We start from the raw sequence: 13,241 nt of genomic DNA on the forward strand, positions 1-13,241 counted from the left end.
TTACAAAACCGTTACACGTCTCTCTCTATGTAGACATCTATCCATGGTTTCAATGACGGATCAGACTCTTCTTCAACCTTTCCTAGCCAAACCCACCACCAAAGGCTTAGCAACGGAATCGGATTCAGGTATTATTCTGCGGCTTTTCTCTATACTTCTCGTCGGAGCAATCTCTTTGTGGGCAAACCATGAGGCTTCAAAAGGCTTCTCCATAAGTATCATCAATGATGCTAAAGATTCTCCTTCCGGTAAAAGATTCGCCCTTTTCTTCGAATCTGATGATACGGCAGTGCGGATATTGCTCGATGCAAGCTTCTTTGTGGAGAGGTTTCTCTACGAGGGTGTTCCTCATCGTCTCCGTAAGCCTGTAAACCACGTTACCGTCCAATTCTGTGGAAACAGTAGTGATAGAGTAGATAGGTTCTCGGTAACTTCAGGTGCAAGTCATGGAGAGTATGTGATCAGATTAAGCCCATCTCTCACGGAAAGAAAAAAGTTTAGCAACGCCGTGGAATCTGCATTGCGACGTTCTATGGTTAGAATATGGCTATGGGGAGACGAGTCAGGAGCTTCGCCGGAGCTTGTGGCCGGCATGGTGGAGTATTTGGCCGTGGAGAGCCGAAAACGACGTCACTTTGAAAAGTTTGGTGGGAATTGGAAGGATAAGGAAAAGTCTGTGTATGTGGTTAGCTTGTTGGATTACTGTGAACGACGTAGCGAGGGTTTCATCCGACGGTTGAACCATGGGATGAGACTTAGGTGGGATGATCGGACGGTGGATCTTGCTTCGAGTGGTGCGTGTGGTTCACGCAAGGATGTGTTGCGTGAGCTTAAGATGGACGACAGTGGATTGATAATTGAGAGACGAACATGATATGTTCTCGTGCTGCCATATTGTAGCACACATGGCTCCACGTCATTATTTCAATGTGTATAATTCATCTTCTATATTCTTATCGAAAAATGTTTTTTTTTTTTTTTTGTCGTTCGAAAAATGATTTAATTTTTTCTCAGATAAATAAAAGAAATTATCTGAAATTTCTTTGTTGTTAGTCTCAGAAAAAGAAATTATTGGAGCCCAGTTTTGGTGAGTGGAAACTTTTGGTTTTGTTATTTCAAGGCCTTGTCCAACAAGAGTAGGATCAGGACCTACGGGCCTATTTATATAGTATATTTATTTGAGTGTCAGTGTCACACTAATCAAGGTTTAATTTTAAAATTGCAGTATTAAATATTAATGAAGGTTTTTATGCGAGCTGATAGCGGCCTCAAATAAATATATTCTCGATTGGATTTCTTTAAAAAAAAAATCACTTTAAAGTTGACAAAAAAACTCAGTTTAAAGAAAATTAAGGTGGAATTATCTAGTTAAGTGTTACTCTTTAATATTTGGCTAATTGCGTTGGTTCATGCCTGTTTAAGAAGGAAATATAAAAAGTTTTGACTTAGGAAAATGAAAATGAAAATGAAAATGATGCAGCTTCCCAGCTTTTTTACAGATTCCAGATATTGATCAGATTTTTGATACCGAGATTTCTCTTCTCTATTGATTTGATAGAGTTTGGGAAGGTTTTCAAATATCAAAGAATGGAAATAATGACAACATTAATGGAAATACATTCAGTAAACAGTACCTAAAGTTTTATTTTTATTTGAAATTAAAATAAAGATAAACGTATCATTTACAGATTTGGGGTACAGAAATAAAGTGCAAGGAATCAAAATTGTCAGCCGAACAACAAAAAAAACAAGGGCTTTTCAGAAAAATAAAAAACCTTTAAACCCTTTTTTTGTGTATCCGATTCCGTCGCAAGTACATTCGGACTCTTTCACGGCGTCAATGTCTGAGAACGCAGCCAACAACATCATGGAGACCAAGATTTGTACAGACGCCATCGTGTCTGAATTACAGAAGAAGAAAGTTCATCTCTTTTACTGCTTAGAGTGCGAAGAACTTGCTCGCAACATCGCCGCTGAATCTGATCACATCACTCTCCAATCCATCAACTGGAGGTTTTTCCCTCTTTCCCCATTTTCTGGGTTCTCTTTTTGTGTTTCTGGATGATGTTTATTGGGTTTATGTGAGTTTAGGTTAAGTAAAAATCATATCTTTATTCTGAAACAAAATTCCCTTGTGTTGGTTTTCCTCCAGAATCTGTGTGTTTGCATGTGTGGTTGTTTGATTTGAAGCTTATGTATTCAAAAATCTTATCTTTTGAGCAAGTTTCAGTTTTCTATGTAAGAATATAGCAGTTTAAGTGTTTTAAGTTCTCTTCTCTCTTACTGTTAAATGAATCTCTGGTTGGATAGTTTTTGGTGATTCATAGATGGCATTGAGGATATGTGAATTGATGTGGTCATTTGTTATGCTTTCAGGAGTTTTGCTGATGGATTCCCGAATCTATTTATCAACAACGCACATGATATCCGAGGCCAGCACGTTGCGTTCCTTGCTTCATTCAGTTCCCCTGCTGTCATCTTTGAGCAGATCTCTGTCATTTACTTGCTCCCTCGATTGTTTGTTGCGTCCTTCACTTTGGTGTTGCCTTTCTTCCCCACTGGCTCCTTTGAGAGAATGGAAGAGGAAGGAGATGTAGCAACTGCTTTTACCATGGCAAGGATTGTCTCTAATATCCCCATTTCACGCGGTGGTCCGACTAGTGTTGTCATCTATGACATTCACGCTTTGCAGGTTTGTTTATTTATTTCTGATATCCCCGGGGGTTTGCTACATTTATTTGTGGAATTATTCAAGTTCATCACTCTCTCTATATATGTTCATGTGTTGCAGGAAAGGTTTTACTTTGCCGATCAGGTTCTTCCTTTGTTTGAGACTGGAATCCCGTTGTTGACTAAACGCCTTCAACAGCTTCCTGAAACTGAGAAAGTTAGTTCATGAAAAACTGTTACTGATAGCATCCACTTGTGTTTTCAGTGGCTGTTCTTTTTTGTTTTTGCTCAATAATCTAAATTTGATTCCATTTGTTTGCAGGTCATAGTTGCATTTCCTGATGATGGAGCCTGGAAGCGTTTCCATAAGCTGTTGGATCATTATCCCACGGTTTGTAGCTATCTAAAACTGATATTTTATAACGCTTCATTTGAACATCTTTATGACCTGCACAATATCTAATGGAACTCAATTTTGATTCATAATAGGTTGTGTGTACAAAGGTTCGTGAAGGCGATAAGAGAATAGTCAGGCTGAAGGAAGGAAACCCTGCTGGTTGTCACGTTGTTATCGTGGATGATCTTGTGCAGTCTGGGGGTACACTCATTGAATGCCAGGTATCAAAATTCTCATATCCCTGCATTTTGTATCTTCATATAGGTTATAGCAATCTTGAATAAATTCTGAATCACAAGTGTTGTGTCAAAACTCAAGAGAGGCTTTTGATCAGAATCTTTGTTATTTCTGATGTTATATGAGATTTGTTGAGAATCTAGTTTGAAATTACTCATCTTAACTGTTTCACTTTCTTTTTGTCACAACAGAAAGTATTGGCAGCGCATGGAGCTGTGAAGGTGAGTGCTTATGTAACTCATGGTGTCTTCCCAAAGAGCTCGTGGGAGCGTTTCACCCACAAGAAGAACGGTAATTATCTGTGAAAATGAAAGAAAAAGTAACTAACTTTGTTCATTGTTCTATAAATATCTTGCTTGTTGCATCTTTAAACTGAAGTCAATGTTATTGTTTCTTCGAATTAGGATTAGAAGAAGCGTTTGCTTACTTCTGGATCACGGATTCTTGTCCACAGACGGTTAAGGCCATCGGAAACAAGGCTCCTTTCGAAGTCTTGAGCCTCGCTGGATCCATTGCTGATGCTCTGCAGATTTGAAGCAGTAGAGATAAAGCCTGGTTCTTTGCTCGTTTTGGACTTTTGGTGGTTTTATACTCTTAAGAGATGTGCTTTGGATGATCATTTATGAAATAATCATATCACTTTTGCTGAAATAACTAGACAGATTGTTGAAACCTTGTACTCTGTTCTTGTTGATTGATCTTCTTTTGCAATGAATTGAATCGTTAAGTTCAGAAAGAAGAAAAACTACACACGTGTGGTTGTCTTGTTCATTATCAATGGCGATAATGTCACACGTGTGTAATCTCCTATAAATTATCCAACCTTTAAACTTAAATCGACAAAAATGTCTCCGACGATCTTATCCTTCTCCGGTGTGACGGTGCCGGCGATGCCGTCATCAGGTTCCCTCTCCGGCAACACTTATCTCCGATTGATAGACACACAATGTAGTACGATGAGAGAACTTAAGCAAATCCACGCCAGTCTCATCAAAACCGGTTTAATTTCCGATACTGTTACCGCGAGCCGTGTCCTCGCCTTCTGCTGTGCGTCTCCGTCAGACATGAATTACGCTTATTTGGTATTCACTAGGATCAATCACAAGAACCCATTTGTCTGGAACACTATAATCCGTGGTTTCTCACGGAGCTCGTTTCCAGAGATGGCTATTTCGATTTTCATTGACATGTTGTGTTCTTCTCCGTCTGTGAAGCCGCAGAGATTGACTTATCCTTCGGTGTTCAAAGCTTATGGTAGACTTGGCCAAGCTCGTGATGGGAGGCAATTACATGGGATGGTTATTAAAGAGGGACTTGAAGACGACTCGTTTATACGGAATACGATGTTGCATATGTACGTGACTTGTGGGTGTTTGATTGAAGCTTGGAGAATCTTTCTGGGGATGATAGGTTTTGATGTTGTTGCTTGGAATTCAATGATTATGGGTTTTGCGAAATGTGGATTGATTGATCAGGCGCAGAACCTGTTTGATGAAATGCCGCAGAGAAATGGAGTTTCTTGGAATTCGATGATTAGTGGGTTTGTGAGGAATGGTAGATTTAAGGATGCGTTGGATATGTTTCGAGAGATGCAGGAGAAAGATGTGAAACCTGATGGGTTTACAATGGTGAGTCTGTTGAATGCTTGTGCGTACCTTGGAGCAAGTGAGCAAGGGAGATGGATACATGAGTACATAGTGAGGAATCGGTTTGAATTGAATAGTATAGTTGTTACAGCACTCATAGATATGTACTGTAAGTGTGGGTGCATTGAGGAAGGTCTAAATGTGTTTGAGTGTGCTCCTAAGAAGCAGTTATCGTGTTGGAATTCGATGATTCTTGGTCTAGCTAATAACGGATTCGAGGAAAGGGCCATGGATTTGTTCTCGGAGTTAGAGCGTTCTGGCTTGGAACCAGATTCAGTCAGCTTCATTGGTGTTTTAACAGCTTGTGCTCACTCCGGGGAAGTACATAGAGCTGATGAATTTTTCAGATTGATGAAAGAAAAATATATGATTGAGCCATCAATAAAACACTATACTTTAATGGTTAATGTGCTGGGTGGAGCGGGGCTCCTCGAAGAAGCAGAAGCATTGATAAAGAATATGCCGGTGGAAGAAGACACTGTTATATGGAGTTCTTTGCTTTCTGCCTGCAGGAAAATCGGTAATGTTGAGATGGCTAAACGAGCAGCAAAATGTTTGAAGAAGCTCGATCCAGATGAAACGTGTGGTTATGTTCTCTTGTCTAATGCTTATGCTTCTTATGGCTTGTTCGAAGAGGCAGTTGAGCAGAGGCTTTTGATGAAGGAAAGACAAATGGAGAAAGAAGTTGGCTGCAGTTCGATTGAAGTGGATTTTGAAGTTCATGAGTTTATATCTTGTGGGGGAACGCATCCTAAATCCGCAGAGATTTACAGTTTACTCGATATCTTAAACTGGGATGTCTCTACAATTAAATCAGGTTTCGCTGAATTGTTTGATGCTACAACTAGGATTGGTTTCACTTATCTGGCAGAGAAATAAGCAATTTGATAGTTTTGGAGATGTAGCGGAAGATATCATTTTAGGTATTATACTAATTTATCATATTGTTATTTATACAAAATATTTCTTCTCGTAAAACCACACCTTGATTGTCCTGTTCTACAGTTTTCTTCTAGGTCAAGCTATCTGAGCAGCACTATAAGCCAGGTATGTGAATACAAAACCCCAAAAGAAGCTTCGTAGGCTTGGAGTTGCAGTTCTTGTTACTGAAGAAGTCAGTGGGTATGGACCAGTGCTGAAAAATTGATTTATATAAATTATATCTACTGTGTTTTTCTTCCGGAAGGTTAACGAAATGGAAAAAAAAAAATGAATCTTATGCTCACCTGTTAGATGGAAACTTACACGTTGGAGTGCCTGCAATCAAAGTTCACAGATATAAGAAGAAGAACAACAATCACAAATTGAAGATGATTATGAAAAATCAGTTCTGACGTATATAGACACTATCACAATGGAACTCTAGGAATTTTGATCAGAGGTTGGTTTTATTTTTTCGAATGTAAAGTGTTTAGTATTACTTGGGTCCTGAACTGTAAGCACAGCAGCACCATTGAAATCGCAGTTTCTGGGTATAGGATTCTTCTGGTAATAGTCATTGAATGCATAAGAAGCTTGGCTTCTGTAATTGTCGAGGTCTTGACAACGGCCACCCTTTTCCAATGGTGAGCAATCAGCACCATTTTTGCAAGCCCATTTTAGGCTCGAAATCACTCTTCTAAAGTAGGCATATGGATTTTCCATGCACCAGAGTGTGTATGTAGGTATAATGCTTGTGTTCTGCTGTGCAGCAAGTGTACCAGTCGCTTCTGATGTTCCTGCTACTGAAACTAGTGCAAAGAGGGTTATTAACATCTTCGTCTTCATTTTCTGAGAAATTTCTTGCTTTTTGGTAGAAAAATAAATGGAGAAACTGGTGATGATTATATTTGATGATGATGATTTGTTGTCTATCATGTACATTTGCATGTATTTATATCATTGCCTGGAGACGTATTTAAAGCCTATGCATGTGTTGAACCAACTATTGAAATTTATAACAGGCATGATTATATGTCTTTATCTCTAATTAATGCCATGACATGCTATGCAGTTTACACTGACCATGTATAGTGCCTCTGTTGTGTGTGATCATTACAGGAAAGCGTCCTAAACGGAATCTTTCAAAGAAACTTCATCGAGAATGTTGGTTTGGAAACGCACAGCACAAGTTATTGATCCAAATCCAGAAAAGTTTGGAAGTTTGTGCTTGAAGGTTAGTTTATCATTCGATGTCAGTTTTAATGTGTTTGTGATTTATCTACTAAGTTTTCCGTGAGGTGCAAGGAGAAAACTTTCACATATTTTCGTCTTCACTGGCTAGATATAAGTACATAACGATTAGCTTCAGCATCACCAAACATGTTATTCTACCCACAGAAGTACTGATTTTAATTCAAGGTAGTTAGATAATGAAATAGGGATTTAGGGAAATAGGCTATGATGTTTAAGGTGATAGACGTACTAATGTTTTTGGCATTGCTCATGAAAGTACCCAATCATAAACATGAGAAACCGCGTTTATTTCCTTAATCCCCAGATATCTGAAACGTCAAGAGTTTGTATCTTGTTAGTGAAACCCTCAAAAATCCTCTAGAGATTTACAGATTATATAACATGTTGAAACTGGGATGAGAGTGGAGTAAAATCAGAAGTTGGTTGCTAGCTCAGTTTCCTAAATAATTGCTGGAACGGTGCAACTGCAATTGGTATCACACAGGTAAAGAGAAATCACCAGTTTGTATGATTCTTCACATGTTCTGCTATTAATGGCCAACATTCACTTTGGATCAAGGATAAAAATATTGTAATATTTTCGTATTAAATTAGAGGATTGTGCTTAAAATTCATAATCATTTACTTTTGCTTTTTTCAGTTTTTTCTTTTTACTGTTGCAGGTACAAACTACAAAGGGAGATAAGCTTCAGTTTCTTAACCAGACTTACGGTTCTCTCTCAACCTACAGACACATTTATCTTTGATTCCAAGGTAAATGAGATAATAAGATTAAGGCATTTGATATGATGAAACGTGGAGATTAGAGCAGTAGTATTAAGGTTTCGACATGACACGCTGCGCAGGCCCCCAAGAGTAGATATCAGAAGCCGAGTTTCCATTAGTGAGCAGATTTTGAGGCAGTCCATGAATGTCATCTAAAGGACGGGATCTTCCATTCTGGTAGTACTGCTGGTTCTGCATAGAGGCAGCTTCATCATCATCCATAGGAAGACGATCAAAAACAGCATTCATGAAAGATGCAGCCATGAGAACAACAGGACCAGATGCGATTAGCCCACCAACCACTCCTCCACCAACAACCTGTCCTTGAGGTCCGGCTAAGTAAATGGTCAGACCAGTTATTCCAAGTGGTGCTGGTGGAGGCAAGATTGATCCAAGCAATGAGAGGATCTCGTAACGTCCGTGTAATGTGACAATTGCTCCTGATGAAGCTGGTTGCCTTAATGTCACATTGGTGACACAACCATTGGCACTGAGAATGCAGAGACCTCTCTGTTTCCTTCTTGCAAAATCCGATAAAGTCTCACAGATGTCACAACCTGAGCTGATCTCAACGGCGTTAGCTCTGAGGGAATTTGGACTGTCGTGAGTCACAATGATTGGTGGTTTGGGTTTGTTCTTGGAGCCAGCGGGTCTGCCACGTGGCCTCTTAGCCATCTCTCCTTCGATTGATGAAACCGGTTGGACGGCTTTGGGTAATGCTCTCAGGTTGTTGTTGGTGTTGCCTCTCTCTGTTGCTTCATGGTTCCTCATTGGAACAGACTTGGATCCTACAGAGGTTGGAGTTAGAGCTGTACCTCCAGCCATTGTTATGAATGTTGTTATATGTTCAACTGAAAGATTCAGAAAATTTGTGAGGAGTTTGTGAGTTTAAGTAAGGAGATTTTGGTGAATTATTAAATGGTAGAGACACCAAAAGAATGATTGTGAGGAGTAGGAGATGGTTAAGTTGTCACCAAAAATTGTGATTAATAGTTAACAAATTTATTTTGCAAAAAAAGAAAAAAAAGAAAAGTTTCTGGCAGCCTACTTCTCAACAGATGATTAAGTATTTGATTCATGACAATTGTCTTCTTTAACAGAGAGATTCATAATAATGCTTAAACATCTTGTAGCTATTTACAACCAAATTTATACCCTTTTTGGGACCAAAACTAAAATCAAATACTGATCGAGAGTTGAGAAACAACAAAAAATGAGAGTCGTCCACTGCTCTGTATTTTATCGCCTTCCATACTCGACTCTTATTGGGCTTTTAAATTGGTCCTACAGAGAAGGTCCAATAAGGCCCAAAATATGTAAATGTACACGTGTGGTTGGTTCTTAGCCTTGACTTGTCGTCCTCGACCTGTGCCACATTCATCTCTCTCTCTCAGTCAAATTGTTGTTTTCTTTCTTCGAATCGGTGCAGAAAATTCAGGGAAGTTCTGGGGAAGGTTGTTGCGTTTGACTCCTTTGGCTTAGTTTTCTTTCGAATTCCGTGCTTCCTGATGATCTTACGTGAAATTGCAGCCTAAAATTTCGAGATTGTTTTTTTTACTCAGAAAACGAGATTTGACTGATATGAATCGAAAATCTGTGATTTAAAGTGAAGCATGAATGCGAATCACAAGAACGGGAATCCAGGTTACCATAATCTCTGGACCAATGGACTTATCTGTGCTTTCGAGTTTTGTCAAGGTCGTCGTAAGAATAACACAAGTGTCCATGGAGATTCGTCTCTCAGAATGTATGATGATTGTTACTAACTTGTTGATACATATTAGTGCTTAGTCTCTTTTTTTCTTTTTCTTGTAGAGTGTTTTTTTAAACAGTGTTGTTGTTGTTGTGATAGAAAGAAACAGGAATGTGAAACAGATCAATTTGGTACTGGTGAAGACGAAGAACATTCTAGGAGTTATTGGCGAGGAATTGGATGGGATAGGATCTCTGAGCTTGTTCAGACTGTTCAAGTTGATAATAATTGGGATTTGCGAAAGATTGACTTAGATGAGGATGAAGCCACTGTTGCTGAGCTTGCTGCTCCTTACTGGGAACGACCACTTGCTGGTCCAACTTGGTGGTGTCATCTTGATGCTACCCATCATGGTATTGCCTCGTGGTTACGTAATGCGCATTGGTTACATCCCGCGGTCAGTCTTGCTCTGCGGGACGAAAGCAAACTGATTAGTGAACGAATGAAACATATTTTCTATGAGGTAACAAAAATCTGAGTTATGTTGCTTCTTTGTAATGTGAGCTGTGCTATGATTCTATAGCTGAAATTTGTTAATATGTTGGTGGATAGGTGCCTGTCAGAGTTGCTGGTGGGTTGCTGTTTGAGCTGTTGGGACAATCAGCGGGTGATCCTTTCATCCAAGAAGATGACATACCTATTGTCTTAAGGTCTTGGCAAGCACAGAATTTTCTGGTGACTGCATTGCACGTTAAAGGCTTTGCCTTGAACATTAGTGTCTTAGGTATTACTGAAGTCCAGGTTTGTTCTTCTTATTTGAATCATTGTTTTCCTTTACTCGTTGATCAATTAGTCAAAACTGGTTTTCAGTCTTCTGGGGTTCCTTCTGTCTTACCAGGAAATGCTTATTGCTGGTGGAGCCTGCATTCCGAGAACCGTTCATGAACTAATAGCACATCTTGCATGCCGCCTTGCACGCTGGGATGATAGGTATTTCCCTTCCCTTGAATCTAGATTAAGTTGTGAAAAAAGTTGTATATATTGGGGAAGTTTAGTATTCATTATGAAAGTCTTTAGCAGTGGATACACATTTACATGGTCTATACGGTGTAGCCAATGAAATTGTTAAACCTTTGTATTGCTTTGATAGAACCTATTTGTCTTATCTTATTCTTAGAGTTTGAAAGATGGGAGTCAAATGTTGAGAGAACCTTTTGATTCTTTTTCATTCTCTGGATTTGACCTTGTGATGATTGATGATATCAATATCCTTAATGTAGGCTATTCCGGAAGTATATATTTGGTGCAGCTGATGAAGTTGAGTTGATGTTTATGAATAAGTACTTTAACTGAGCCTTCTCTTACTTTAGTATTTTCTTTCCTTGACATATGTCTGATGGAGCAGAATAACTTATTTTTGTTGATATCCAGGAGACTGTACGAGGACCCAAATCTGTTCACTACAATCTTGAATCAAGAGATCAGAAGGCTGTCGACCCAGGTAAGGCTTTCTTGATTGACTACAAGATGAGATCAGCTAATCTGGATTAATGTTATTCATACAAGTGACTTGTTGTTCATTATTTATTAGGTTATACGGGTGAAATGGTCGCTTCATGCTAGAGAAGAGATTGTGTTCGAGCTTCTTCAGCAACTAAAAGGCAATAGAACAAAAGACTTGCTAGAAGGAATAAAAAAGAGCACCCGCGATATGATCAATGAACAAGAGGCCGTGCGAGGTCGGTTATTCACTATCCAAGATGTCATGCAAAACACGGTTCGAGCATGGTTACAGGTTAGATTTTTCATATTCGGAGATGATGACATAAGTACATAACTCTCCAAGTCATCTTAATTTTTTATTTGGCTTGATTAGGACCAGAGCCTCACGGTCACACATAACCTAGGAATCTTTGGAGGAGTCGGTCTTTTGATTACAATAGTGACCGGTCTATTTGGAATCAACGTAGATGGGATACCAGGTGCCAAAGATTTTCCACAAGCCTTTGCGCTTTTCTCAGTCGTTCTGTTCGTCTCAGGTTTGGTGCTAGTGGTCGCTGGTTTAATCTACCTTGGACTCAAGGAGCCAGTGGCAGAAGAGAATGTGGAGACTAGGAAACTAGAGCTTGACGAAATGGTGAAGAAGTTTCAACAAGAAGCTGAGTCTCATGCTCAGGTCTGCAAAAAAGTTCCTCAGAACATAGAACGTACGACTAGTAGAAGTAGAATGATAGTCCATGATCCGAATGGTTACGTTCTCTTGGAATGAAATCAATCCGGTTTATGATTGTAAATTGTAAGATGTAGAATATTTAATCTTTAGGAAATCATTAATAAACTCTTTTCTTCACTGGTTTATCTTTTATATTTTGGAAGTTGTATAATTCAATCTGATGCTCTTTCCGATTCAGTCAGGTTTAAAAACACCATTAAAATGAAAATGTAGAAGTCACAAGCAAGAGTGAAGATAAATGTTTCAAAGATCAAACAAGTTCATACTTAATATACTGACAGACATAACAACATTCAGCGAGTATAAAGTCAACATCAAGACAAATAGCGGTAAACAACTTGAGACACTAGAGTGGTTGTAAACAGTATAGTTGGGATTCTGCTAAGAAATTTGGACATCCTCGATCCCGGCATGTGGTTAAGCTCCTGAGATATGGATCCGTAGCCGAATGTCTTGGGAATAGAGCCTAGAGGCCGAAGTGGAAGCACATTCTCAACCATAGGGGATATGACCCAAGTGTCTTTAGAGATGCAACGAAGGAGGTTGGTCTTTGGATAGTATTTCAACAACCTCTTTTCATTGTCATGCAAGTAAACATTTCCATGCTTAGAAACCGCCACCGGCCTAAAATGCACTTTCCACGGTAAGATCTCTACAGGAGGATAAATCTATGGAGTAAGCCTTGGTCCATCCATCATCTTTTAGAACATCCATGGTCCATATCCATAGTATCCAAGGAGGATGCAAAAACGATTAGGCTATGGCTAGACGGTCATCAAGGTTGACAAGTTGGTCGGCATAAGTTGCGTGAGTTGGTCTTGAGCGAACATTATGGAACTCTTGTGTGTGAAGATCCAAAGCTAGTACCTGGAAAGGTTTGACATTTAACCAGTAGATGGAGCCCTGAACACACGCAGACTTCCTTCTGGGATCCACCCAATAAGGAGGGGGGCTCCTCGATCTCCGCCATTCACCAATATTGACATCAAAAATCTCACAATCCAAGGATTGATCTCCATTGTTTTGAGACCGTTTTGAATCTGAGGATTGAATTCAACGGCAATCCAAGGACGATTTCTTCCACTAGATCGGGACATAGGTAGATCATCGGATTCGGGTTTTGTTCTCTTTCTTCCGACATTGGATCAGGGTTTTGTTCTTCTTCCGACATTGGATCGGTGTAGGGTTTAACATTATCCATTCCCCTTTTTATTTGGTTTGTAACTTAGCCGCTCTGGTTAAGCTACAATTACAATTGTCATCTAAATAATGGGCCTTGTATGGGCTTATCTGATCAATTGGTTTCAAAACTATTTCATTTGTTATCTAGTAGAGCTTATGGGCATAATTATGTAATACGCAACTTGGGCTAGGTCTTGTAATATCGTTATTTCTCATGCTTTTCTTCAATATCCGAAATTAATG

The 13,241-nt window shown here is 39.2% G+C and overlaps 7 protein-coding genes across 9 annotated transcripts; 4 read left to right on the forward strand and 3 right to left on the reverse strand.

The window, feature by feature from the left end:
- The first annotated feature begins 1 nt into the window (after position 1).
- On the forward strand, positions 2–956 carry AT2G42900 (Plant basic secretory protein (BSP) family protein). The gene has a single exon (NM_129851.4). It carries the CDS (start codon positions 44–46, stop codon positions 872–874), a length of 831 nt encoding a protein of 276 aa, NP_181818.1. The 5' UTR covers positions 2–43; the 3' UTR covers positions 875–956.
- A 737-nt stretch (positions 957–1,693) lies between these two features.
- Positions 1,694–4,112, forward strand: AT2G42910 (Phosphoribosyltransferase family protein). Its single transcript, NM_129852.3, has 7 exons — positions 1,694–2,013; positions 2,377–2,692; positions 2,792–2,887; positions 2,993–3,061; positions 3,160–3,288; positions 3,496–3,595; positions 3,709–4,112. Exons 1-7 carry the CDS (start codon positions 1,841–1,843, stop codon positions 3,837–3,839), a joined length of 1,014 nt encoding a protein of 337 aa, NP_181819.1. The 5' UTR covers positions 1,694–1,840; the 3' UTR covers positions 3,840–4,112.
- On the forward strand, positions 4,100–8,911 carry AT2G42920 (Pentatricopeptide repeat (PPR-like) superfamily protein; the record flags this gene model as incomplete). 2 transcript variants are annotated; one of them, NM_129853.6, is made up of 5 exons in its annotated part: positions 4,143–5,873; positions 5,956–7,105; positions 7,497–7,609; positions 7,788–7,878; positions 7,971–8,911. In NM_129853.6, exon 1 carries the CDS (start codon positions 4,150–4,152, stop codon positions 5,827–5,829), a length of 1,680 nt encoding a protein of 559 aa, NP_181820.1. In that variant the 5' UTR covers positions 4,143–4,149. The 2 variants fall into 2 exon arrangements, with proteins under 2 accessions (NP_001325245.1, NP_181820.1); NM_001337000.1 differs by lacking the exons at positions 5,956–7,105; positions 7,497–7,609; positions 7,788–7,878; positions 7,971–8,911 and having other exon boundaries at positions 4,100–5,829.
- Positions 6,313–6,717, reverse strand: AT2G42930 (Carbohydrate-binding X8 domain superfamily protein; the record flags this gene model as incomplete). The annotated part of the gene is made up of 1 exon (NM_129854.2): positions 6,313–6,717. One exon carries the CDS (start codon positions 6,715–6,717, stop codon positions 6,313–6,315), a length of 405 nt encoding a protein of 134 aa, NP_181821.1.
- AT2G42940 (Putative AT-hook DNA-binding family protein) lies at positions 7,699–8,901 on the reverse strand. Its single transcript, NM_129855.3, has one exon. It carries the CDS (start codon positions 8,713–8,715, stop codon positions 7,942–7,944), a length of 774 nt encoding a protein of 257 aa, NP_181822.1. The 5' UTR covers positions 8,716–8,901; the 3' UTR covers positions 7,699–7,941.
- Positions 8,912–9,122: 211 nt separating the features above from the next.
- On the forward strand, positions 9,123–12,017 carry AT2G42950 (Magnesium transporter CorA-like family protein). 2 transcript variants are annotated; one of them, NM_001337001.1, is made up of 9 exons: positions 9,123–9,344; positions 9,453–9,637; positions 9,743–10,106; positions 10,196–10,384; positions 10,482–10,573; positions 10,864–10,923; positions 11,015–11,084; positions 11,175–11,378; positions 11,460–11,988. In NM_001337001.1, exons 2-9 carry the CDS (start codon positions 9,504–9,506, stop codon positions 11,850–11,852), a joined length of 1,506 nt encoding a protein of 501 aa, NP_001324127.1. In that variant the 5' UTR covers positions 9,123–9,344; positions 9,453–9,503; the 3' UTR covers positions 11,853–11,988. The 2 variants fall into 2 exon arrangements, with proteins under 2 accessions (NP_001324127.1, NP_181823.2); NM_129856.3 differs by having other exon boundaries at positions 9,127–9,637; positions 11,460–12,017.
- Positions 12,018–12,130: 113 nt separating this feature from the next.
- On the reverse strand, positions 12,131–13,017 carry AT2G42955 (F-box/LRR protein; the record flags this gene model as incomplete). Its single annotated transcript, NM_180048.1, has 3 exons — positions 12,131–12,468; positions 12,587–12,719; positions 12,847–13,017. The coding sequence occupies 3 exons, from the start codon at positions 13,015–13,017 to the stop codon at positions 12,131–12,133; spliced, it is 642 nt and encodes a 213-aa protein (NP_850379.1).
- Positions 13,018–13,241: the final 224 nt, after the last annotated feature.

This window comes from Arabidopsis thaliana, chromosome 2, assembly GCF_000001735.4.
Source record: "Arabidopsis thaliana chromosome 2, partial sequence".
In the NCBI taxonomy this organism is placed as follows: domain Eukaryota; kingdom Viridiplantae; phylum Streptophyta; class Magnoliopsida; order Brassicales; family Brassicaceae; genus Arabidopsis; species Arabidopsis thaliana.

What these genes read in the sequence shown, in the direction of transcription:
- AT2G42900 (NM_129851.4), top strand. Translation starts at nt 44, where the DNA reads ATGGTTTCAATGACGGATCAGACTCTTCTTCAACCTTTCCTAGCCAAA.
- AT2G42910 (NM_129852.3), top strand. Translation starts at nt 1,841, where the DNA reads ATGTCTGAGAACGCAGCCAACAACATCATGGAGACCAAGATTTGTACA. An exon ending in GTACACTCATTGAATGCCAG is followed by an intron (nt 3,289 to 3,495) that starts GTATCAAAATTC and finishes TTGTCACAACAG; the next exon opens with AAAGTATTGGCAGCGCATGG. An exon ending in TTTCACCCACAAGAAGAACG is followed by an intron (nt 3,596 to 3,708) that starts GTAATTATCTGT and finishes TCTTCGAATTAG; the next exon opens with GATTAGAAGAAGCGTTTGCT.
- AT2G42940 (NM_129855.3), bottom strand. Translation starts at nt 8,715, where the DNA reads ATGGCTGGAGGTACAGCTCTAACTCCAACCTCTGTAGGATCCAAGTCT.
- AT2G42950 (NM_001337001.1), top strand. Translation starts at nt 9,504, where the DNA reads ATGAATGCGAATCACAAGAACGGGAATCCAGGTTACCATAATCTCTGG. An exon ending in GGAGATTCGTCTCTCAGAAT is followed by an intron (nt 9,638 to 9,742) that starts GTATGATGATTG and finishes TTGTTGTGATAG; the next exon opens with AAAGAAACAGGAATGTGAAA. An exon ending in TCAGAAGGCTGTCGACCCAG is followed by an intron (nt 11,085 to 11,174) that starts GTAAGGCTTTCT and finishes ATTATTTATTAG; the next exon opens with GTTATACGGGTGAAATGGTC.